The sequence below is a fragment of the Monopterus albus genome, unplaced genomic scaffold (genome assembly GCF_001952655.1).
Source record: "Monopterus albus unplaced genomic scaffold, M_albus_1.0 scaffold112.1, whole genome shotgun sequence".
Taxonomy (NCBI): domain Eukaryota; kingdom Metazoa; phylum Chordata; class Actinopteri; order Synbranchiformes; family Synbranchidae; genus Monopterus; species Monopterus albus.
In genome coordinates, this window is record NW_018127992.1 from 622,360 (window position 1) to 648,891 (window position 26,532).

A 26,532-nucleotide genomic window follows, 5' to 3' on the forward strand; every position below is an offset into this window, starting at 1 on the left:
GGCTACAAAATGTAATAACGCTACTACACAAGCCCCGTTATAAAGTAAAATACACGAGTTATTGTATAAGACATTTCGCCGCATTGTCCACAGAACCATTAAACATAAATATGAAGCATCCCAATTGTGCTCACAAAGTGCCGAGCCACGTCTCGAGAAAATGCCGGTGCAATCGACCATATTAAGGCATCTCCTTCCTCTGTCCCTTTTCATCAAATATTGTCTTCTGAACTCTGGACCTGGCGATCAAGACCAAAGTCCGAAGCTGTTTACGTGCGCTGCTGGAGGAGAAGAAACAGGCGGGGGGTGGAGAGAGGGGTGAGAGAGAAGGAGAGAGAGAGAGAGAGAAACAGAGACTGCAATATCATTTGTGAGTCCCCCTCACAGTGCTGCAGATAGGGGCTACCAACACATGCGGCGCATCTGCAGGTGAGGGAAAAGGCTGAATATGCTGGACACGCAGGAATTCAACCAACGTTTCCTAAAAACTGCGTCGGATATACATTGTTTTTAAAATTTTCCGTTTGGGTTTCCAACCCTGATTTTTCATCGGCTTCTACATTGTGGAGTTGGCTCGGAAAGGAGAGAGAACTGGTTGTAAGTGACTTGGAGGAAAAGAGCAGAATAAGCAACCGGACAGGTGATTTGCTTCATATTCACATCCTCGAGATCGGAGAGTTGACACGTAGCCAGCACTCGTCTTAAGTTGAGTGTGGAAACTGCGCGGGCATTTAAATGATCCTCTGACATATGTGGACATATTATCGGACAAAGGAATATTGCAGCCCAAGAGATTCCAACCACAAACTGTGAGTAAAACGGCGCAATATGGACTGATTTTACTTTCTGGTGATATGTTGTTCGGACTGTAACGCTTTGGTTTTTACGCGCATGACACTGACATATTTGTGCCACCATCCAGGGCGCACGGAGCAACTCTGGTGTGTTTTTAATATCATTGCTGTTTTGTTTTTTTAAATATTAAAACACGGTAACAGCGACTGAGATCCAGTGCTGGAGGAGGAAAAGCAGAGGAGAGAGGAAAGCCCGTGCACTTGCTGCTTTTCGCTGCAGTAGGAGCGATGTAGGAAGTCGTCCGGGGGATGAGTCTCAGACATCCCGAAACCGAGGGCTTTGCTCTTAATGAATACGACATTTCTTTTTCATATTCGGACTTTCTATTAGTGATTAAATAATTCTTTGACATTTTTCCAATTCTAAGTGGACATTTTTTTCTGAGGAGAACAATGAGGACTACTGGTGCAGTGGACTATTTGTACTATTGCATGCTTATCCTGCAGCTTGTGCATCAGCCAGCTGCAAAGCAAGTGCTCCGCTACCGTTTGGCTGAGGAGGGACCCGCCGATGTCAGAGTAGGGAACGTAGCCGCCGACCTGGGCATTGTTGCCGGGTCCGGCGAGGTGACATTCACGCTCGAGTCAGGCTCAGATTTTTTCAAAATAGACAACATAACAGGTGAGCTCACCACCAATGAGAGGCGGATAGACCGTGAAAAATTACCGCAGTGCCAAATGATATTTGATGAAAATGAGTGTTTTATAGATTTTGAAGTGTCAGTTATTGGGCCAGCCCAGAGCTGGGTCGACCTCTTTGAGGGAAAAGTTATCATATTAGACATAAATGATAACACTCCGTCTTTCCCTTCCCCTGTTTTGACACTGTCCGTGGAGGAAAACAGACCCATTGGAACCCTTTATCTGCTGCCTACAGCTACAGACAGAGATTTTGGCAGAAATGGAATAGAGAGATATGAGCTTATCCAGGACAATGGGGAAAACTCGAGGCGCTTGGGCTCTTCTGGGGATTCATACTCGGGAAAGAGGAGATTTGAAGAAGGTGTAAGCAGGAGCAGCGTCTTTGAACTGCAAGTTGCTGACACTACTGATGGAGAGAAGCAGCCTCAACTCATCATTAAAGGGGCTCTTGATAGGGAACAGAGAGACTCCTATGAGCTCACATTGCGTGTTAGGGATGGAGGAGACCCCCCTCGCTCTTCCCAGGCCATTCTAAGGGTGATGATCACTGATGTGAATGACAACAGCCCTCGGTTTGAGAAGAGCGTGTACGAAGCTGACCTACCTGAAAACAGCTCCCCTGGTGCCCCCATACTACAGCTCAAAGCAGCAGATGCAGACGTGGGGGTTAATGGTCAAATAGAGTATGTGTTTGGAGCAGCCACAGAGTCAGTAAGGAGGCTGCTGAGGTTGGATGAGAGCACGGGGTGGCTGAGTGTGTTGCACCGCATTGACCGTGAAGAAGTGAGCCAACTTAGGTTCACAGTAATGGCCCGTGACCGAGGCCAGCCACCCAAAATGGACAAGGCCACTGTGGTGTTGAACATCAAGGATGAGAATGACAATGTTCCTGCTATAGAAATAAGGAAAATTGGACGCATTTTCTTAAAAGACGGGGTAGCCAGTGTGGCTGAGGACGTGGTGGTGGACACACCCATTGCCTTAGTTCAGGTGTCAGATCGAGACCAGGGGGAAAATGGCATAGTGACCTGCACAGTGGTAGGGGATGTTCCCTTTCAGCTAAAACCAGCCAGTGAAATGGAGGGTGAGCAGAACAAAAAGAAATATTTCCTCCACACGTCTGCGCCGCTGGACTATGAGGCCACACAAGAATACAATGTGGTTATAGTGGCTGTGGACTCTGGAAGCCCAAGTCTAGCAAGTAATAACTCTCTTACTGTTAGAGTGGGCGACACTAACGACAACCCTCCTGTCTTTAGCCAGAATGTAGTAGAGGTGTCTTTTCCAGAAAACAATGCCCCTGGCGAGAGGGTGACAACAGTGGCAGCCATTGATGCAGATAGTGGGAAGAATGCCGAAATAGCCTATTCCCTTGACTCATCAGTAAATGGGATTTTCTCTATCGATGCAGACAGTGGAGACATCCGAGTAAACACCATTCTAGATAGAGAGCAAACGGAGCGCTACGAATTCAAAGTGATAGCCAAAGATAAGGGCATAAACACCCTTCAGGGCTCTGCAACGGTGGTTGTCCTTGTGGCCGATAAGAATGACAACGAACCAAAGTTCATGCAGGATGTGTTCACCTTCTATGTCAAAGAAAACCTTGAGCCAAACAGCCCAGTTGGCATGGTTACAGTCATTGATGCCGATAAAGGGCAAAATGCAGAGATGAGTCTTTTCATTGAAGAGGAGGAGGAGATCTTTTCTATTGAGAATGATACTGGGACTATTTTCTCCACCCTCTCCTTTGACCGAGAGCAGAAAACTACATACACCTTCCGTGTTAAAGCTGTGGATGGTGGTGACCCCCCTAGATCTGCCACCGCTACAGTTTCACTCTTTGTCATGGATGAAAATGACAATGCGCCAACGGTCACGTTTCCAATAAACAGCTCCTACACCCTTCTTCCTCCCTCCAGCAACATCAGAACGGTAGTCAGAACTGTCATAGCCACTGATACTGACACCGGCATCAACGCAGACCTGAACTACAGCATCATTGGAGGGAACCCCTTCAAGCTGTTTGAGATCGATGGGGGCACTGGGGTCATTTCACTGGTGGGAAAGCTGGAGCAGAAGCACTACGGCCTCCACAGACTGGTGGTCCAGGTGAACGACAGTGGGCAGCCATCACAGAGCACAACCACGCTGGTTCACGTGTATGTTAATGAGACTCTTTCCAACTCCACAGTTGTAGAGGCCCAGGTGGCTAAGAGCCTGAGCACCTCCCTCAACACCAACATTGCTGGTGACCCTAACTATGATCTCAGCAAACAGCGGTTAAGCATTGTAATCGGAGTAGTTTCAGGGATCATGACAGTCATACTTATCATTCTTGTTGTTGTCATGGCCCGTTATTGCCGTCCCAAAAATAAGAATGGCTACGAGGCTGGCAAGAAGGATCATGAAGATTTCTTCACACCACAGCAACATGAGAAATCCAAGAAGCCCAAGAAAGATAAGAAGAAACAGAAGTCCAAACAGCCACTCTATAGCAGCATTGTCACTGTGGAGGCCTCCAAACCCAACGGGCAGCGATACGACGGCGTCAGCGAAAAGCTGTCGGACAGTCCAGGGATGGGCCGCTACCGTTCAGTCAACGGAGGGCCTGGCAGCCCAGATCTGGCCCGGCACTACAAGTCTAGTTCGCCACTCCCCACTGTTCAACTTCATCCTCAGTCTCCAACAGCTGGAAAAAAGCACCAGGCAGTTCAGGACCTGCCCCCTGCCAATACCTTTGTTGGCACCGGAGATAACATTTCCCTTGGATCTGACCACTGCTCTGAATACAGCAGTCAAACTATCAACAAGTACAACAAACAGGTAAGAAGACACATCTCCATGTTCTCTCTTTCCCCCCCTCCACTACTCTTAAATGTCTCCTGTTTCTTCCTCTTAGTGTTCTCTCCACCATAATGCTTTCTGACAGAGCTAGTCTCAGTAGTCTTGTTGCCTTTATGGTGCTAATGTGTGTCAAGTTAGCGGTATTGATCTGTTGTGGTTTGGAGTGCCATTCACATGTAATATTGAAAAGGAAAGAGAAAGGTTTAGATTAGCTAAGGAAGGGATATTTTTACCACTTGACCAAATCTGTCCAACTTTTTCACTTTTATCACAGCGTGTGTTAAAGGCTGCCTTTTCCATCAGCGGTGTCACAAGTGCTAACCTCAGCAAATGTGGGTCAGCGTGTGGTAGACAGCTCACATAAGGGTTCGGTTTGCAGTTATTTTATCCCAGAAGGGGGTTGACTGACTACACTCCCCTTTTAGCCATATCAAGCCTTGCCCTGCCCTGCCCTCTGTCTGTGACAAGGCTACCTTTTCATTTTGTGAAGAGGAAAAAAAGGAGAGAAAGGTTGAATGATGCAGTACAAACATTGGCTTCATAATGGTTGCGGGTCAGTTTTACATCTCAGGGTAGAAAAATGTGGCCAGGAGGGTCAATTTAATATTTTCATTTGCACTTTGGTGTCTGCATCAAATCGTCAACCTAACAGAAAGACTGTACATTTTTATATCACCTCCCATATTGTGCCTCTTTTCCTCCCTTAGTTTTTTCTTATATACAGTATATACAAAATGCAGTCTTCTACTTACTTGCCCTCTTCTGCTCTCACCCACCTTCCAGCTAGCCTTCTGTTTTTGCTTTTCTTCCTTTTTCCTCTCAGCAACTCTTCCATTTGCCGGGAAAGGTCTAGATGTGATAATTAAATTCCAGCGAGTGTGTGCTTTTATCAGTCCAGTCTTTCAGATATTTTGGGGGCTGTTTTTGCACTGCTTGGTGCAATAACAGCTAGAAATAAAGTTAATACAGAAGGAAGTCAGCTGATTTGCATTTTCAGGAAAAAGAACACTGTTTTATGTGTTTTATAGGCCAGTCTAATGAATTATTGATTCTGTTTTACTTGGTGTCAGCAGCTTCTCTTTAAGAATTCTGGAGTGCTGTTCTCTCTCAGAACACAGCTGGATTGTTTCTTTGTTTCATTTTCTGTTTTTGTTTTCCTCTCTCTTTTCCTTCAGATATCTCTATGCTCCTGTTTTTATATTCTGTGCCCGGTGTCGCCTTGTCCCCCTCAGACTCTCCTTTGGCCCTATCCTTGCTTGCACTGTATCCACCCGTTTTCTTCAGCCTCCTCCACTCCATACCCTTAACAATGGTGCTCTCTGCCTTGCCTTTATTCTTGCAGTGGTTTCTGTTTTAATCTACGCTCTCATCTCTCTACATCCCTCTTCCCTCCCTCTTGCTATTTCTCCTCTCAAATCATTTCACTCCCCCCATTGCTTCTCTCCCTTCTCTTTCCCCTGCTCTGTCTCTAACAGCTTCTAATATAGTGTATTCGGTGAGCTGCTTCCCAGAGTGTGAGGAGCGCTGTTGCTTTCGGATGTCTCCTGCATAATTAAAAGGGCACTACTTGCTGTTGCGGCAGCAGCATGTATTGTGTGTCACTATGCTCCACTTATATAATTATTTATTTACACTCTACATTAATGCCCCTGTAACTTTTATGGACTGTGCATTTGTTACAATACAGTGCCTTGGACAAAACTCAGTCTGCACAGAGTATTTTTGGTGATTTTGGGCAATTAGTTTGAACACTTATATTTTAATAAAGTAGTTTTTAAAAAGTGTTTAACTGCTTGCTGGGCAATTGCATCTATGCGAGGCACCCTGTTAGGTATTTAATATAGCAGGTATTCAAATTGCCTTTTATATCCCATGGGCTCAGTAAATACTCACTGTTGATAAATTCAGTTGAGGTGGATAGGGAGCAATTTAATGGCTGTACAAGAGAGGTAATTGAAGCAAAGGTGTGTGTTCATGTGCTCCAATTATGGCACTAAACAGCCACCTTTATATTAGTTTAAGTAGTGAAGCAGTCACGCTCTTGATTTTAGCGACGCTGCATCTAAAAATATTCTGTTGTCAGGTAAGTGCCACTACAGCTGAAGACATAATAAAACTCGAGAACACTTATGTACTTTAGTTAACCTGACAGTTTGTGCAATATCTGCATTAATGGTGGACTGTTTTATGTTCTCTAGTTTTCTTAGTAATTAAGATAATACAATTTTACTTAACCTTTATTCATATTACTAAGCTTGGATTTAAAATAGACCTTTCTATGACATTTGGCCATAAATGAGGTTGAACCTGTTTAACATTTATGACACGTGATGATAAAAGACAGTTTCTAACACACAGAACATGCACATACATGCCCCCACTCCTTCTCTTTTTGTCCATCTGTGGAAAGAGAGACAGAGACAGGCACAAGAAAGACAGCCCTGTTAGTGCTATGGAGAATGGCCCCCACTGTTTCACAAGTGACTTGGGGTCGGGTGGAAAGATAGAGAGAAAGATAGGGAGGGTGACAGAGAATAGTGCTGACCATTGACTCTGAGGTATCAGATTCTATCCTTCTATCTCCTTGCCTACCTAATCCAACCTGCTCAGGCAGGTAACCAGGCAACTGAGGGAGTTTATCAGCGAGGTGAGCCTTTTTTTTTTTTTAGCCTGTCATACATTTAAACAGTCATTATGCTAAGCTAACTGTGAGGGAGAAGCCAGCATGCCATGCAGCAGCTGCTGAGGGCTTGAACAGGAGGGGCAACAGACCTGACATTTCATCTCTTCTTGTAACTCCATTGATTGCGGCTTGTGTTATTTATAGTCTTGCCTGTCTTTTACCATGTGTGGCTACATTATTATATTTGGTGTATATGCTCTTTACATACCTTTGTTTAAAGCTTGCTTCTGGAAGCTGATGAGTACAGAACACTAAACGTTATTACTTTTGGCAGTAGCTTGGGTTCCATTCAGTGCCAGAAATTAATGCTGTCCGACCATAATGTAGCGAGGAATGAAATCACTTAACCATAGAATTAGCACAAGCCATCAGCTTTTGTTTTATCATTGCACTTCAAAGCAGCACTTGTGCCCAGGTGGATCACTTTTAATCAGCGGTGAGCCACAGCAGCCTGTATTCTATGCTCTCGCAACGCAGCCCTCAGGGCAGGCGAAGCCCCAGTCCACACACTTATACCAGGTTATTATGCCTCAGGGCTGATGCAGCAAATATTACTGGACATTGCCCTTAACCCACCTCCCAGGGTTCACCTCCCATGCTTCTGCCAGCTGTTCCTCCTGTGCCTTCTCCTAGCTACAACCTCTCTTGCACAAGCTGAATATGGCTGCTTTGCATAGGGCACATCGTCACCCTGCCACACTCATATAGGACAAATGATATCCCAATGCAAATAGAGGTCACCTGAATGGTGTTGTTACCCAAAACAGCCCTTCAGGCTCCAGGTAGATCAGGAAACCAATATGGAAATGCTGCACTTTGCTTCTCACCCATTTATTTAAACCTGCAAATGTAGCCGCCTAAACACCTATGAGAACCCACAAGTGACCTGAGTAAAACTTGTAAAGCTTCTCTTAATTTTAGTGTTTGTATATAGAACTAAGGAAACCATAACATCAGTGTCCAGCCCTTTGATTTATGCTTTCTTTAGCATTCACCACCACTTGTGTTTTTCAGCCACTAAAGTCCCCTGGTGGCTCTTGTGCGATTTTATCTGTGAAACCAGTGAGGCAGTCAGTCACTCATTGAGCTCAATAAGGTAATTACTTGATAAGAAGTTCCACAGGAGCTTAACATGTTTGGTCATCCCCCGTCCTCTCACTGTTGCTGACAGAGGTCAGCATATATGTGAAAGCCAAGAAAGTAATGGTTGGTTTATAAGATGTGAATCCAAGCAAGAACTTTCTAGGATGAACCGTTTCAAAGGTCCTTCTGCACTGCAGATGTGAGAGTTTTGCACCAGTTTTCTGCCTCACTGTTCTGTATAAAAGGCACGGTATCAGTACGGGGGTGGGGGGGTCGATCTTGACCCTCCAAAATGCTGCCAAGAGAGCATGCGTACTGTGGGATGCATCACACCTCTGGTACCTGGATATTGGCGGCTGTGTAAAAACGAGTGCAGTTTGCTAGCTTTTTTGAGTTTAGTGTAAAAAGCTGCCATAAAGAAGGGCAGTTTGACCTGGTCTCTGTATAAAAGGGACCAAAGTCACACAAGTAATTAGCTGATTATCACATCAAAAGAGCAAAATATGAACTAACAGCTTCACTAAAACCAGGAATAGCCACGGGTGGAAGACAAAAACCAGAAAACAATCCAGAAATCTTGTATTTAGTAGTAAGAAATAAGATTCTGTGCAATGTGTTGTTTTATTGTTTGTTTATTGTCACATTATTATTAGATCTTGTGCTTTGTGTGGTGCTGTGTACCGCCGACCGTGGCTAATTTTATCAAAACTGTTTTGGATCTATTACAGCTTAATTCAATCTACTGCTGCTCAGGCTTTTGTTGTGTATGTTTTGAAAAGAAAATGGAAGGAGTAAGAGAGCACAGTAATGCTCGTGAAATTGCAGCTGGGCAGTATTTCCTAGTATAATTTGGCTTGGTGATTTGAATACATTTGCTCTAAGGCAATTACTAATCTAAGGATTAGACTTACCTGATATGGAGGCAGAAATGGTGGAGACTGTGAGAAAAAGTCAGGAAGATATTGCTGCAGCTGGTTGTTGCCATAATACTCTGCATAATGTATTAATACTGAGGCTTTTTGCCCACTTCCTTTATGTACAGGGGAAATCATTGCTGCATTTCTTTGTCTTTTCTCTTCTTCTTTATCCTCCTCCTTTTCTAAATACAATAAAAGTGCCTGTGAGCTCAGCTGTCTTCACATGAAAATAAATTCTCATGACTGAAGAAGCTGAAAAACCCCTGGACTTGTCTGCAACATCTGTCATGATGTCAGATAAAGGGGGAAGTGTGGGAAGAAAGAGACAAGAAATTTAAGCCACCTTGATTGCTCTCCACACAGGTGATTGTAAGTGGCAGTGTCGAGGATGCCACCTTCTTGGCGCCTCTTTCGATTTGATGTCATCGAAAGTGGAATTTCATTTCATACTCAGCTGCGATCGCATTAGATAGGGCTCACCGGGATAAAGCAGATTCATATTCACAGATTTGCCTTTCCTGTGGCACTATCAATCACTGCATGCTCACCGTATTGCAGACTTGTTTTTCAGAGCAATTGTTAGGAGTAGTTTGTACAGTAAATTGACTTTTACAAGGCTCCCACGGCCTATCAAATGCTGTACTAGCCTTGTTGTTTTCTCAGTAGCTGTTGTCTTGTATTGTCTAGAACCAACTAAATGAGAACTTCACTTAGTTGCACTATTGTACAACCCGGGGGAGTTGAATGAGCTGGATCGTGGGTCAAACATAAGGCCTGCTGTTTGCGAGACTAAGACAAAAAAAAAAAGGTATGTGATGCTGCATCTCATCAAATTTGCAAAAATGGCTGGCAGTCAGCCCCATTATACTGTGGCTCTTTTGCTGTTGTTTTGCAGAAAAGGTCATGGGCCATTTGTTCTCCTGATGTTGACTCAAACAGGTGGCAGATGGGTCTTTGCATTTGTGTTTAGTATAACTTACATGTGTCTGCAAGTGCATGCCTTCCTCTGTGCATTCACCCTCACTGTGGAGCAAACATTGGGATGAATCTGATGAATCATTCTCTGTCAGCATTGCCCACATGGGTCCAGAGTGTCAAGGGGACTGCCAGCAGGGTTTGTGCCCCCATGCCCTCCCATGGCATCAGCCATGTTGTCACACAAGGCCTTCGTGAAAATGAAGATAAGACAAGCACGGTGATCTATAATTCACCCTTAAGTGCCAATGTTTGCTCTGGAAGCCCACTGTGAAGCTAAAGCAGAGCTGACAGGTGAAGAACACGAACATGTAGTGCCCAAAAGATTTTCATTAACAGGCTGCAGTCATACATGTTTGCTAAGCAGTGGCACAGTATAATGGATATGACTTGACTGGGGAAGGGGAGGAATAGGACAGCTTGACTGCTTCTATTAGCCCTGTTTTGGTGCGGCTCCCACCATGTGGCCCCCAAATGAGATTATACGTGTATGAAACAGGAGGTAGAGCACTCACCAGCCATCCATCAAAGCCTTCGGGGGACCTGTGTGAAAGTTTGTGCATGTGTACTCAGTGGGTACACTCACTGTGTTGATGCGTGTGTGCATGTGTAAGGGAGTGATATAGTGTGTGTGTGTGTGTGTGTGTGTGTGTATCCTGTGAGGGCTGGAGAGGAGAGTAAACGGGGGCCTCCACACTTCAGCCTCTCCATCATCCTGCACACCAGACACATGCACGGCGACATGCCTGAGAGGGTCTCAATATCCTGTGTGTGTGCGCCTGTGCCGCTGTGTTTACCCAAGGAATGCAGTTCATTATATTTGTATGTGTGTCTGGTTATTACATACAGTATACTCTCTGCACACGTACATACAGATGCAGACTGAGCTTAATGCTAGAACAACAGTTTTATCTTCACCTGTTGAAACACCCACGGCAACCTCGAGTGGGCTGTGCTGTGACACCCTGACTCTCAGTAATCACCAGTGCCCTTTAGCAAGGCACTGGGAGCCCATTTGCCCCGACTGAGCTATTTATTGGACACTGCAGTGATTAAAATGTGTACTTTAACCCTATTCAGTTTGGGTATGCACATACCACCTATTAAAACCTGTAGATTTGAGCAAAAAAAAAAAGCAGAACTATTCATTTGCAAAGCACTGGCAGGGGCAAGAGGAGCCCCTTTATCGATGAGGGCTTACCTGGCAGAGAGCAGGCTATTAGCCAGGCCCGATAAATCTTGTCATAGGCTGGGCGAGTCTGCCTGCCCGCTGAAGAATGAAGGTCACGGGGCAGCTGGAGCTACGAGTGGCCTCGCAAGGTAACCGCTATCAAATCAACTAAAATATGAAGCGCTGCCAGCCTTTTTTTTGGGAAAATGCTAATTTTTCAATTTGTCTCTTTCTTGGTGAGCTCTTTCTTCTGCTTGCCTTTTTAGTTAGTTGCATATGTAGGATTCATGTAAAATGTAAATATGGCTTCAGCCTTGGTATAGTCTGTGTATGCACTGACAGCACATACAGCAAGGCTTTCTACAGAGCATTGGCTTATTGAGTTTTTATGGAAACATTTTTGGCATTTGTTTATTTTACATCTACTCAACAATGATTTAATGTAATTCAGCAAGGACAAAAAAATCCTACAGATATCCTCAAAAGGACACCAGGGTAACCTGAATAAAAGCTGAGACATATCGTCTTTGTGATCTGTGCTGCAAGAATCTTCTATGACTTTATCTAGGTGACATTTTTCCACCAAAAATTTGCTGGTTCTAGCCTCTCAAATGTAAAGATTTGATGCTTTTCTTTGTAATATGACAGCAAATTGAATATATTTTTGGCAAAATCATGTCATTTTTATAATTTTGCCAGGCATCCCATACAGCACTCCAGAGGTTAAATGATTAGTTCGATTAATCGATTAGTTGGCCTGGCAGAAAATTAATCGGCAGCAATTTGGAAAAGTGAGTCTTACAAGTAATTGCTTTTAAATAAAAAATGCCAGAATTTTACTGGTACCAGCTTCTAAACTACAAGTGCAAATCCCTAAACTGTTGTCTAGTTTTTACAACATTAATTATTCATATAAGAATCAGTACTTGCAATAATAATGAAGTCAAATGTCCAGAAATCAACTAAAACTGTGGCCATCAGTGGAAGATTATACTACTTTAGCAAAAATAAATAAATAAATATTTAAAAAATCCATTCTAATACTAAAAAGAAACTTTGTTCTATAGTAGAGCTCTATATTACAGTTTAAACTGCATTGTATATAGTCTGACACTGGCCCTCATATGTGGTATATTCCCATAGGCCTGGCCTGCTGGAAACTGCAATATAAAGTGGAGGTGAATGTAATGCTGTCTTTAGTCAGACAAATTCTACTGTGGATTGAGGAGCTCCAGACATTTAATATGGTTTCAGGTATTGATTTGCGACACCTTGCCCTAAAGCCTGTTTATTATCTAGCTTTGGTTTCACCTTTTACTCTTTTTTTCTCATAGTATCTCAGGAGATAAAGTCCTCCTTATTTCTCCCTCTATCTTTCCTGCAACAGTGTTCTGAGTAACAACTACAAATAGTCAATCAAACTGGCCACTGGCGAAGAGCACGCCGGCCATTTTGGTTTGTGCACGAGTGGGTGAACTCAGGTGCTTCCACTCAGTTTGGTACAATTATTGTGGGGGGTGGGGGTGTAATCAAGATTGAAAGAGTGGTCTTTGACATGGTTCATTTACCCTGAGTTGGTCCAATGCAACACTTGTGACACAATAGCCAATTGTAAATTGTTACAGAGTGGATTCAGTGGTGAGAAGTGCCTTGAGGGGGGAGCAAGCCCACAGAGGCGGGGAAAATAGGGAATCTTGTTACATTTGTTGCCATTTGGTTCTAGGTTGATGAGGTCTGGGATTGGGGGAAAGGCAAGGATATCAATCATATTGACACGTCTGGAGGCGCTAAAATGATTACAATAATGGTAAACAAAGCTGCTTAAACACGGCCAGCTTTTTCTTTTTTTCTGTTTAAATCGCAACTTTATTTCCAGCCCAGCCTTTGTTGAATAAGCTACACTTAATGTCTGATTCCTCACATTTAATCTGTCCTTATTGATACGAATAACAGACTTCAGAGTAAGGAGGCAAACTGCTTTAGGTGCACAAAGGAGGCCTGTCAGACAGTGAAGAGCGACGTGAGGGGAGCTCATAGCGACTTTGACAAGCTACATGGGTGACATTTATGAGGTGATCCCCAGCTGGACTGTGGGTGCTGCAGCAAACGTTTGAGTAGCACGGATTACTTCCCCCCTGAGAAGCCAATTGCAGGTTTGATGTAAATGTGTTTAACATGCAAACTGCTCCGGCCTCCTTTTCCTTCTTCTGCATATTTGAAAGATTTACATCTGAGTGTGTATGTGTGTGTGCTCTACTGAATCTTTCTGAGCGAGCTATTCTTTGCCTAGGCAGCCTCATCTCTCAGTGAACGGGGGACATGACATGACAGTTGGAGACCTTTTAATTTATATTTAAAATGCCAGCGTTATCTGTGCCAGCATGGTTTTGTTTGAACAAGAAGGCACACTGGCGAGGGTCTTCAGTCACTGTTTAAACCGTATGCCCGTGTTTGCTCAGGAATCCTTGGTGGGCTATCCACTGTTACTATGGCAATACACCTCTGCTGCCGCACTCGCCCCCCCCCCCCAATTGCAACTTCTCCCATGGCCATATGCCTGGGGTTTTATAAAAGGTTTTAACCACTCTCTCTCATCTTGCTTGTATCCAGTTATTCAGACACGTCGCTGCCAAAAGCGGAGCCGATGGAGCTGAGGGAGCTGAGGGGTAACATCATCGCCAAAAAAGTCACAGTATCTCAACAGTTTTGGCTTAGAGTTGGACAAGGCGTGGGAACATCATGTTCCCCTAAACTCTTTTGATAAAGCCACATGGGCAAACAGGGAACATTTCAAAGATGAAGGTCCCTGAACACTAAATTGGCAGAAGTTGCTTTACTACAATGTGCTCATCTCTTCCCTGTGTCACAGCTCCGTAGGGACCCGTAATTTACTACCCTCCCCACTTTGAGTTCTTGATTCATGAGATCAAATTAAACAGTGAGTGCATCGGTGGCTGCACAACGCTTTACTCAAGACCGGTATTTTGGCACCACCTCAAGTGTGGTATAGTTACTGGTTAAACATTTCCTACATCTATTCCTGCCTGGGAAGTGTGCTTAACATGGTTAAAGAGATGGAAATGTGGAGAAAAGAACGAGCTTTTGTTGTTAGACAAAGGCCAGAAGCTCTAAATAAAGACCTGCCTTGGTGAAGGTCAAGTGTATTATTGATGTGATGTGCCATACAGGAGTCTAGTGTTTCGAATATTCTAATGTATCAAATAGCCATGAATCTTAAAGACACATGAAACAAGTCCTCCATATTTCATCTGATATCTGCTGAGCATGAGATGTGAATGGCAATGAATTCATTCAGACAGATTAAAGAAGCTGGTGTCAAGGATCAAAAAGTAGGAATATTGAATAAATGCAGTGAATGCCTTTCCCTAAGGAATAAAGTGACTGTTCATCAAGTGTGTGTGTGTGTGTGTGTGTGTTAACCGGAAGGCAGTAAAATGTAAAGCACCCTTTTGTGTTTAGAGGTATGCGGGCAGCTCATCAGCCAACAACTTAAAACAAGAAGCTAGAATGACAGAAATGTTTGTGCGACTGTGTGTAAATCTAACTGGAACTGTGTCTCTTCAGTGTCATAGTTAATGGATTGATGGGATGTAGTGAAGTCAGAGTATGAAGTAACACAACATTAAAATACTCAAGTAAAGTACAGATACCTCAAAATTGTACAGTACTTGAGTACTTGGCCCTGCAGAGTCTGAATACATGTGCTCTGTATATTTACACACCATAACAATAAACTGACCTTTTTTTCTACCTTTCATCCATTTAGCTCAGGTTTTAGTTTAATGCTCAGGGATATTAATTTTTAAGCAAATGCAAATTTTAATCAAATGTGAAATATTACCCTTGCATATATGAATGTCTGAAGGCATAGCCAGGCCTCAGTAGGAGCATAAAGAATATTCCTTAAACACAACATTCACCACCTTGATCTACGGCAGGGACAGGCTGCCTTTAAGAACATACAGCAGCTCCTGTCTGATTATCAGCCCCAGCATCTCTGTGGACGTTGTGTCAAAGGTTGTAATAAGTCCTGTGGGCAGTGAATGGTGTGTGTACCGCTGTGTGAGGCGGAAACAAGGTAGGTGTCTGTTCACATGGGTGTGTGTGTGTGTGTGTGTGTGTGTGTCTTCACATGTGGGAGTCATGCTCCTCAGGCATCCACCACACTAGCACTTGTTGACTACATTTTACCTGCCTGTCTGCAGTGGCCAGGTCTGCTTTCATACAGCTATTGTGTGTAGCTCACTCTAGGCGAGACGGTGTCTGAGGCTCGGCTGTTTTTATTAACACCCAGGAGGTGTAAAAAGGTTGAGACTGAGGAAGACAGTGGGTTAAAAAAAGAAAGATTACCAAGCAACCAACTCCACTTCAAGCTGCCACTGTTGAACTGACAAGGCAATGTGTACAGTTTCCACATCGTCTACTAATATATTGCTGAAGCCATCGTCTCTTATTTACACAAGTTATATTTTCAGGCTTTCATGAGATTTCTCAACACCTGCTGAAATATGCTACACTGATACTGTATGCTCTCAAGATGAAGTTTCGTCGCTTTACAGTGATCTGAGAGTGATGTATTGTGTGTGTGTATGTGCTGCAGGTGGGGGGGTGGGGGGTTGGGGGAGCACTGCCTCACGTGTTTACCTTGCACTGGCACAATGACGATAGCGATAGCGCTAGGAGGCCTTTGTGCAGCACAAGCTGATACATTGAAGGGGAGTGACAAGGTTTGAGAAATTGGCAAACAGTGCTTGCTGGAAGGCTTCCTTGGGGCTTGGGTACCTTTGGAATCATGTGTGAATGCAGAGGAGTGTGAATGAAAAATAGCTGTGTGATCCTGCAATGTTGCTTCTGTCAAGAATGTGTGATCCCTCCGTGCCCCCTCCCGCTGCTTGCTGTCATCTTCATCATCTGCCCCTCAAAGCTCGCCTTTTCTCTCTCCGCTTCTCATCATCTCTGTTTTAACACTCCGTTCTTTCACCAACATCCCCTCCTCTGTCTCTCCTATGTGTTTTGCCATCTCTCTTTCTCACACTCCTATGCTTTTCCTCCTCTGTTCTTTTAGCTTAGCAGACGTGGTTATTTAAGGCTTAGGATCCATAAAACCCGCCTTAGGTGTTTGCTTTTGTTATTTTCCCAAAATGGTGCATTGACTGCCACATTGTTAGCTGCAGATCCTTGTTCAGCCGCTGCCCGTCAGAGGAGAGTTTCACATGGTTTAGTGGTGATTTATGCTGAGGTGGAGCCCTTCGATCCCATCAGCAGGTTTTAAGTAGTGTAGCTGCCACTTAGCGGGGAAGTCAGGAAGACATTCTTGAGATACCTGCCCCTGCCTTCCCTTCCCCCAAAGGCAAACTGTTATAGACCCACCCTTCATGCTTAATCCCTCTACTGCTAAGATACACGTTTACAGCAACACGTACTGTACAGCTGTGAGAACAATGTAAGTGAAACTGCTGAATTTGGGAAACAATTTTCTTCTCTGTTTGGCCACTGTTTTCACTGGTGCAGTTACTCCTCAACACAACAAGACCATGCTTGCACAAGGCGTCATGTACAGGAGTCAGCCATAACATTATGACCACTCCTGGGTGAAGTGAACAACACTGATTTTCTCATTACAGTGGGACATGTCAGTGTGTGGAGTGTTGGAAACAGGACAAACAGGTGAGCGTGAGGATCTGAGTGATAGCTAGATGACTGGGTCAGAGCGACTCACAGTTTCTCACTGAATGGTCAACACATTCGTGCTCTTCCTGACAGTGGAAGCAAACAGATTCACAGAAAATACACAGTGAGCTGCAGAGTGACACCTGTAACTCCTGTGTACACAGAATTAGGCAGGCGGTCATAATGTTATGGCTGATCAATGTTGCTGTGTGTATACAGGAGGTTGCTCAGAAACAGTAACAAATTTCTGTCATCTTGGAATGTTTTTTATTTTCTTCTTCTTCAAAACTGCGACACAAACCAAAAACCATCACAGCACGATCCCTCCTGCACAACATCTGTCCCAGATTGCGGTACTCTTCCTAATTAAACCCTGGTTACCTCAACATTCTTAAAGCAGACTGCTGACTAATTATTAGGCACAGGCTCCTCAAAGCCCTGTTTAAACCTTGCACACCGATGAGAGTGTTCATGTTGGAGCTGGTGAGCGGGCATTAGAAATTAGGCAGGAAATCTAACAAGAGCATTTCCCTTTCAGAATTTCATCTTCATGTCCATATTGATGATGATGTTAAGTCTCCACCAGAAAGTTTTGGTTTTTCTCACACACAAACACACACACAAACTTTTTTAATTCCCAGGAAGGTTCTGAACAATGCTTAAACATTGTTTTTGTATATACAATGGAAGGCGATATAAAAGGAGAGGAAAAAAGGAACCTAAAACTTGCGGCAATTTCTAATCATACATTTTTAATGTTTTTTTTCCGCTGTTTCTTAATTAAATCCATGCATCAGAATATGGTAAAAAGCCGAGTATCAGAAGTGGGTTTGGGGTGGGGAGCTGACAAATGCATAATGCATAATTTCCCTGAGGGATTTTAATAGAAAATTTTTGAAACGGGTTCTTATGACTTTTTAGAGGCTATGCTGTATTTGCCCAATGAGATTTAGTGACATAAGGCTTGCAGGTTTGTGCGAGCACACAATATTCACAATCCTTTCACGCTGGAAATATATTGGATGGTTATCTGAAGCTAGGGTCACGTCAGAAATACATATTTAGCAATTTCAGACCTGGCTTAACAGACTCCTTGCAGACACACACGAACACCTCCACTGTTTCTTTCTCTTTCACACAGAATTATCCTGGGCAGCAGCCTGATTCAATTAATAGCAGGTGAGGAGCAGAGAGATGAGGGTCACACTTGCCGTTCCAGCCCAAATGGAGATGCTTCCTGGGAGACCCAGCTCGTCTCTAAATTTGGCAGCTCCTGGGTCATTGTTTCATCACAGCTCAGAATTGCTCCAGGGCTTGCTGTGACTCTGGAAGTCTGAATACCTATACATCTATAATGTACATTTCAATTTAAAAGCTGCTGCTCCCTCAGTGATGTTTTCTTTCAGTGTTCTCCTTGTGACACTCCACAGGACCCCCTGCGGCTACTGGATGTGTTGGTTTCTTTGCATTAGCATATCAATGAGGCTGAACTTATGTATGTAGTGCTTGCGTATTACAACACTGGGATATTGTTTGCATTCCAAGATTCTGGCTTTCTTTTTAAAGGTTGAGAATAAAAATAATATAAACCATATTAAATCACTTACCCTCTCCTACCGTGAAGTAATAGCGATAACTGCCCACACTACTGCTCCTCTGTTATGGAGGTTTTAAAATAAGCATTCATAATAAGAAGGGTATTAGCTATAGATTTCCTGTAATAACTACTGACAAAGGCTGGTCCTCCGATCGAGGCGTTAATGGTCGGGCGGGATCAATGGTTGATAAACACCAGGCCTTCGTATTTGAAAGTTATTCAAGCAAGTGCCAGTTCCAATCTCTAACGGGAGTGTTTACAAAGAGCACCTGGTGGCGTCTCCCGACTCCCCCACCTTGTCTAGACAGTCATTTCAGTCAGCCTCGCCTGGAGCTCATGACGGCGAAACCTCTTGACTCTATTCTCTGATAGGACAGAAAGAGAAATCTTCAAATACACCCTTTTATCAAAACCATTTTACTTAGCATTCGGCCTGTCTGAGATTGCTGTAACCCCAAGTTCTCCTTGCTTTGTGGTCCTGCTGTTATTACTTTTTCTAACACTCTCTGGCATGAATCTGTCCACCAGATGTGTCAAATGCAAATTCACACAGCCCCGCACCTCATTCTTGCTGTTTGCTTGTGTCCAGAGGATACTATGACTCATGTTAAATTATTCTTCTTGGTAAAAATAATAATAATTAAAAGCCTTAACTCTATTTTTTCTTTGCCTTATTATTGTTTGTAGTGAAACAGCTCTGATGTTTTGGTTCACCAAATGGTGTTTAGCACAACTGCGACAAGGTGGAGATGGGGTGGGGGGAGATTGGCTAAACAAACACCAAGAAAAAGCACTAGCAGTGGTACACAGTAATGGAAAAGAAAAAAGATTTAAAAATCACATAGAGAGCAGCCTAGAAAATTGCCACATGTAACCAAAAAAATATTTTTCCTGTTGTTGTTTTAATGTAACTTTCTCAAACACTCAAAAAAATGGATGTCTGCCATGCATCTTCAAGATCCTGACCTGCTATTGGTCTCACGTCTGCAGAGAGCATTATGGACTGTATCAAAGCATAGAGACTGAACATTTATGGAAGCCGCCCAGGTCTGTTCTATGTTCAAGATTAAAAAACAAAGAAACACCTGCAGGATTTAGTGTCTCATCCTTTCCACAGACATCTACTTCTATTATCTCCAGGGTTGCCAGCATAAGGGCAGGAGTCTCACAGAATTAACATTGTCTGAAGTCAAGTGGATTCAGCACTTGTGAATCAAACTGTGTATTGTATGAGGCTTTCTCCCCTCAGGAGAGAGAGGAGAGAGAAGCCAGAGAGAAGCAAGGAGCTTGACAAAAACAAGTCTTTCTTTTTGATTCCTCTCAGTGATAATTAATTACAAACTGACAAGACTCTTATTAAAAAAGGTATAAAAGAAAGTACATTTAAAAAATACCTGGTGTAATTGCATTTACTGTGATAAGTTGGAACAAACATCTTATCACAAACTCTCATCCTCCAGGGACATCTATGTGTAGCAGCAATGAATCTTTTTTTATTTTATTAAACACAATCATAGCTGATGAATATGCAGTAGATCTTTGAAGTAATGTCAAAGTTGAGTGTATAACCGTGAGTTTGCGGTGATTTTCAAACCCCACTAGAAGCTGATGGGAACAAACAAAGATGCTTTCATGCTGAGTGAAGGTGCTGACAAAGGCAACGGTACCCTGACCAGGCCAAACCCGCTGCCAGGTTAGAGCGTGGCACAGCCGCTAACCCCCTCACCGGCTCCGCTCCCAGACCACATGCCTAACTTGAAAAGAAGTCAGTGACTGAAATCTTTGTCTGTTTGTCCTCAAAGGCTCAAAGCAGATTATCATTGCAACCGCTGCGGTGCAATTTAGATAAATAGCATGCCATAATGGCTTCTCCAGTGAAAACAGTTGGTTGCCAAATCTAACATGCAAAAAAAAAAAAAAAAAAATCTATTATTTGGGAGATGAAAAGGTAAAAAGGCTGCATTCACAGCTGCATGACGATGTTTTTTTCATGTTTGCGTGGGTGTGTGCATCCTGTTTCTGTCTACCGGCATTCACTGTTAATGATGTGTTGTCAAAATGGAATTTAACCGTAGCTTCTGTTATGTCATGCGGTCTGACAGGTGTGCACGTTAGCACAAGCACTAGTTAGCGTTAACCTCCCTCCGTCAAGCATGTGTATCTCTTTGGTATGTCAGTACTGTAGCCGCTGAGTCTGATTCTAAGAGTGCTCCTTTCATGAGTGCAACAAGGTCACAGCACTGGGCAAAGTTATTCCACTTCAGAGCTGCAGTATTTCTAGTAACTGGAGTCAGTAAGGGGTAGAAAGCTGAAGAGATGGAACAGGGAGGCTGCTCATATCTGTGTGGTTCTTTTTTTTTTTTTTTTAATTCCAGACATTTCCTCAGCCTTTGTAAAGGTTGCTTCAAAAATGGTACAGTCAGAGAAGAAGTATGAGTCACCTAAAAATTCTGCTGCTGCATATTTTAGCTGAAGGAAAATCATACTGTGTGAGATAAAGAGATTCTAAAATGTGATATCCAGCATTCGTAGAAAGTGATACTTACTTCTACAAAACAATTAACAGCTTCTATGAAATACTGTACAGTAATTACTTATATACTAAATGCTATATTTAGAATTATAGTAACCTTGGGTGATGATTCAGTGATTCAGAGAGACTGGAAACAGCTTCTGCGACCTCAGGCTGAACTCCTCTATAGCAAATCCTGTCTGCTTCTCAGCTTATATCCTCACATATTTGACGCCGCCATGACACCAGGCTACCTGCCTCTTTTTCCCAGATTAATGTGATGCTACAAGGAGATGTTGGCTTTTGTATACAGCAATAATTCAGTTCATGTCACACGTTGCTCACGTTTCCAGACCCCTGGATCATTAAAATGCCTCTGGCAATGCACTCCTCATGTAAGCTGTTTCTTGTCTTCCTCTTAACTCCAACATCTCATTTTGGCAGAGCATGACCGGATCACCTCAAAAAAAGTCCAAATAAGGTGTTTTCTGCACAAACACCTTTTTTTTCCCGCCTCCAGTTTGCTTCCCTTTATTTTTCTAAACCAGCTTGCGCTATTAAAACAAAGCCAAACATGGAGCTGTAAGCGAGGCAACAAACTTAGAAAATTCATTAGACAGGGCATTGTTTTCACAAATTAAACATTAACTTGTCTTTCTTGTTTTTTCCCTTCTCCGTGCCTCGCTTGAGACACGGTTGCCCGGGTGTTGTTTGTAGCTGTTTCATTTGCCTGGGATAATGAGAAAATTCTGCATATCAATATTAGCTGAAGAAATCTCATATCCATACTAGGATGAGGTTGGTTAATATGAAATTATACCGTGGGGTTAGAGTCTCTCTGTGCTTTCCAATACGAAAGGCAGAAAGAAAGAGGAGGAGAGCAAAGAACTGCTACTGTGGGGTTTGGTTAACAAATTGTATTAGAGGCCACATGGTTGGCACCCTTTTCATGGCTTTTTGCTCTGGATTTGTCATGAGGTGGGTTGCAAAGGAATAAAGCAGTTCCCACTACTACAGTATGTAGCTGGTTTCTACTGGAGTAGTGCCATGATGTGATTGAAATATAAACATAGGTCTTACATTAGTGGCTAACTGGAAGGACCTCGATTCCATACGATAGTCTGAGCACATTGCTCAAAAATGTGAATTGTAAAAAGATTATATAAACAACATATTCAGTAATTTCTGCTTGGTAGAACTACATTATGTTGTACTTGAAGTTGCTAATATTTCTTGGCAACTTTATTAATCATTAATTACTGCTATTCTAGTAGGAGAACATGTTGTACTACTACTAGTGTTAACTCTACAGCGTCCATGAGGCTGCCATGCGTCACCTGGGGAGGCTCTGAACTGGGCAGACAAAGAAAGTGTAACTTATTTATCCAATGAATATCCTTTGAAACATTAATAATGAATAGATTACAGGGTTTTTCCTAGGCTTAATATTTTTTTGAAAGAAATTCTAACTTATATTTATAACGTTCTTTATGTAGCGTCACTTTCCTTGGCTAACGTAACTTAACTAATTCAGTACGTTAGCTATTGTATGTTAGCAGTTTCTTCACTTATAAAACAAGCTACATTCTGCTATCTCTGTTATGCATTTCAAATGCATAATTCTTTTTGTAATTTAATGTTTAATGAAACTTTTGAACACGGGGACACAAAAAAACAAACGTAAACTGGCCTCCCACGCTGCACTGTGCACGGGTGTCGTAGCAATAAAGAGACAACAAAAAAAAAAGAACACAGTGAAAAGACGCCATAATTCTACACCGATTAAGTCTGCCAGTAAGCTTATAGTGCCTAACCAGAACTCATATGTATAATTTTTATAAGATGCACATATACAAACACAAAATCATTCAGCAAATGCTGTTTACGTGTCCCTAAATCCGCTCATATATTAGGCTGAAGTGTGCCACCTGCCCTAGCAAACACACATACTGTGAACTTCCAATTTCGCTTCATTACTGGAGGTAACCGAATACATTAAGTTACCTCAGCTTGTGGAAAATGTGTTCGCCTCAGCATTTTAATCGATAGTAGGCTCTTTAATTTGGGGGACGTTATTCTACACTGAATTATTCAATTAAAGAAAGAGTAAAAGAAAGGTCTGTTGTAGACATCCCTGCTGTGGGATACTGGGCAGGTGGCTGCAGGATCACAGCGAGCTGAAAATAAAGAATGGATGAAGAGGAGTGCAATGTAAATGAATGACGGAGAAGGTGCGATGGAGGGATGAAGGGCGAGATATAGACATAGAATAAAGTGAATGAGCAATGCAATACTTGATGCAGGTTGCATGATACATTCAGTCCTGGCCAGCTTAATAATGCGAGCCCACCTACACCTACACACACACACACACACACACACACACACACAGTCAGTCAGTCATAGCCTTGCCAGTGGCAGCAGCACCAACCTGCATACAAAAGCAGAATGATAATGTAATATTTTGGCTGGACTAGCCTAGCATGCATTAGCATTGATGACAGTTGTTGAATTGCAAATGTCTTTGATGGCATGCTCTTGCTTCGACTGATTATTAGCCCAGCTTTTTGGCATTTTACTTTATTGCTTAGAGTAAACTAAGAGGTTTCTGCATTTGTTATGTTTCTCACTAAAAGTTTGGTTTTTTGAGCTGAAATGATGGGGGAACTGAAGCCTAGAACACAGGGGACATAGCTTTATGTTTTAAGTTGCGCCAAGTTCTGTTTGTGCTCGATGCTGACAGAAGCACATTAAAAAGCCGGAAGGTGCACATGCACATACTGTAGCCGCATAGAACAACACTCGTCAGTGGTTCTTTCTCACTCTGCCACTATGTGAGGCAATGAGCTCAGTTTCTCAGGGTCCCTGAACAAATGAGCACTGATTGAACCTGATGTTTTCAAAATGCTTCAGTGCTCCCTCTCTCTCTCTGTACAAACAGACGCATACACACAAACAGGAGTTCTGTAAGATCACCAGATTGACCCTGACCGCACACAGCTGGAAACAGAGTGGCAAAAAAATAGTGAACATGGGTGAAATTTGCCTCAAAATAGCAGCTGCCAGTTGGTATCTGCTCAGCAAGATTTGGTGTGATTTCTCTTCCAAACAGTAATGTGGAATCAGAGAGGCAAAAAGCTGGGACACAATCTCGCTCAGTGGCCAAAGCGGGATACGAATACAAATGCCCATTTTGTATGTGGAAGAGAAAGCAAGGCAGGCTGGAATTGCACACAAAGTCCTTCAAATCCTCGGAGGCGCTTGGGGCCGTCATGTGCCGACTGGTAAATTGATCATGACATAGCACCGTAGAAAAGGGAAGCCAGAATGTACAAGTATGTCAAAGGCACAAAAGATGAGGCAGCGGATGCAGGGCCGGAGACAAAAGGAACACACACAGGCCGCGTCATTTTTACATCTTCGCTGAGAAGCGGCAGCAAGAGCTTATGTGGTGGTGTCTTTATACTGACACATTGACAAGCAATCACATATGCAAAGATGCTGCTGCACCCTACAAACAGAGAAGAATCAGTCACTGAGGTTCCTTGACAGATGCACCATTAATGTGACTGCACTCAGAAGCTGAATTTAAGTTCACAGTCAAATACTACTCAGTGCACACAGCATCAGATCCACACAGTTTGGAATCATCCTTTTTACAGAACTGCCATATTTTGTAGGTTAAACACACCTGCCCTTTGAAGTGAATTTCTCTGTCCCAGAGCATGCAAGTATTATGCCCACAACCTTGAAATATTAAAAGCAGGATACTGCAAAGATATCTGGGTGAAATCTCTCTTTGCCTTTTATTGCATTTTCAGACTGTCACATACTGGATAGTGACCATCTGGATAAACCTTGCAGGATTTAGTAATATATCCAAATGGCCCAAGAAAGTAAATCTACTGGTGAAGTTGAACCAGTCTCTCAAATGAGAGACTGGTTCAACTCAAACAATCTGGCGTTCTGAGAGTGAGGACCCTGCAAAAACGTAGCTTCCAACCTCCCTTCGTTCGATGCTAAAATATTAATCATGAGAGGTTTGATATGACAAGCTGTCTTGTTTTGCTGGGGTGAGAGCGAAGGCCTTGGCAACATGACAACGGGTTTTATGTCAACACTTGTTTTTTGCATGCAGATCTTAATAGTTAATCAGGGGCCTTGTCACGGACTTGGAGGGGGGTTGCTTTGTTTGGACTTGAATGTCAAATCGATGCTGATGATCACTAAATAAGAAGCTCTTTCACTGCAGTTGGAGTCTGGCTTGTTTGCTGTGAAGGAATGTGTCCTTAAGTGAGGTGAGATTTTGTCACTACATAACTGGACTGATTTAGACTTAAAACAGAATGTTTCAGTTTTCAAACTAATTGGACTGCAATTTAGCTTTGTGTTGAATCTTCAGCTATCAGCAGGCGACACTGAGCATGTTGCAGTTCTAGTTAAGGGTTCTCTTTGCTAAATTGTTGTCCTTCTGGTTTTCAAACAACTGCACTGACCTTTTGAAGAGATGATTACCCTCATTCTGGCCTTACAGCTGCTTGCCTTAACCTCCCTTGAACTCTCAACTTAAGGCATCCCTACTCTTTGCACTACACATAAAACTGGACTGACAAACACAACTGAATGAACAGCACCCTATCATTGTTTCTCCAGAGGCTGATGAAGTGTTCTTTGAGATTTCTGAGGGGTTCTGGAGTGGTCAGCGCCTTTTGTAGGCCTTGTTTTCTGTCTTGCACAAGAACCTCCTGCTGAGGTTTAGACGGATTCGACCAAACAGGTGCCTGTGCAAAACAATAAAAAGCACCATTGTGTTGTGAAGAGTAAGTGCTTCTCTCTCCTGGCAAATTTTGCTTTTGCTCACGTTAGAATATTTTTCTCTCTATTCATAAGACACCGTCTCCCAGCATGTGATTTGGTTAACCATTGTGCAGCTGGTGGTGATTCTTTATAACTCATGGCAACATCCTTTCCCCTCATCGCAGTGGGGGCGCCTACCACTTTGTCTTTTAAACACCCAACAACAATAGGAAGTGCCGTTAAGTTTTAAACCCCTTTTGACATCAATGCTGTTTTAGAACTACACTGTTGAGGTACGGCTTCTCTGCGGCCGAGCTGGCCTCTCTCTGCCCGGGGCTACTGACAATGTGTGTAGCATACCTCAACAGCTGAAGAACCTTCACTCTGGTCCCTTCTGTGTCTAGTCCCCTTCTCCCCTTTCTCTCCTGACCAATTACCAATTCCCTTTTGAGATATGATGACACTGAGTTTTGACAGCTGAGGGGTTTTTTTGTTGACACCTTCTCCCCTTTCTCTCTCACCCCTCATTTTCTTTCTCTGTCTGTTTTTGAAGGTCTTCAATCTCAGCTCAAAGACAGGTGGGGCGGTTGAGCCGAGCACTAAATGAAAGCCTGTGGAATTGTAGTTGCCTCTTTGACCTCAGGTTCTCCTTCCTCGAGAGTTGGCCTCGTTACTGGCAGCCGGATGTCACCTCAGAGCGAGCCAGATCAAACGCTGTGTGAAGTGAGCGCTTGTGCGCGTGCATGTCTGTGTGTATCAGTCA

General features: G+C 43.2%; 1 protein-coding gene across 1 annotated transcript in view; it reads left to right on the forward strand.

Annotated features, from left to right (window-relative positions):
• Positions 1-372: 372 nt before the first annotated feature.
• pcdh7b (protocadherin 7b) overlaps positions 373-26,532 on the forward strand; it is a 104,986-nt gene continuing 78,826 nt past the window's right edge. The window contains 1 exon segment of the mRNA XM_020611381.1: positions 373-4,322. Within this exon segment, the coding sequence (XP_020467037.1) occupies positions 1,248-4,322 (3,075 nt within the window). The 5' untranslated portion in view covers positions 373-1,247.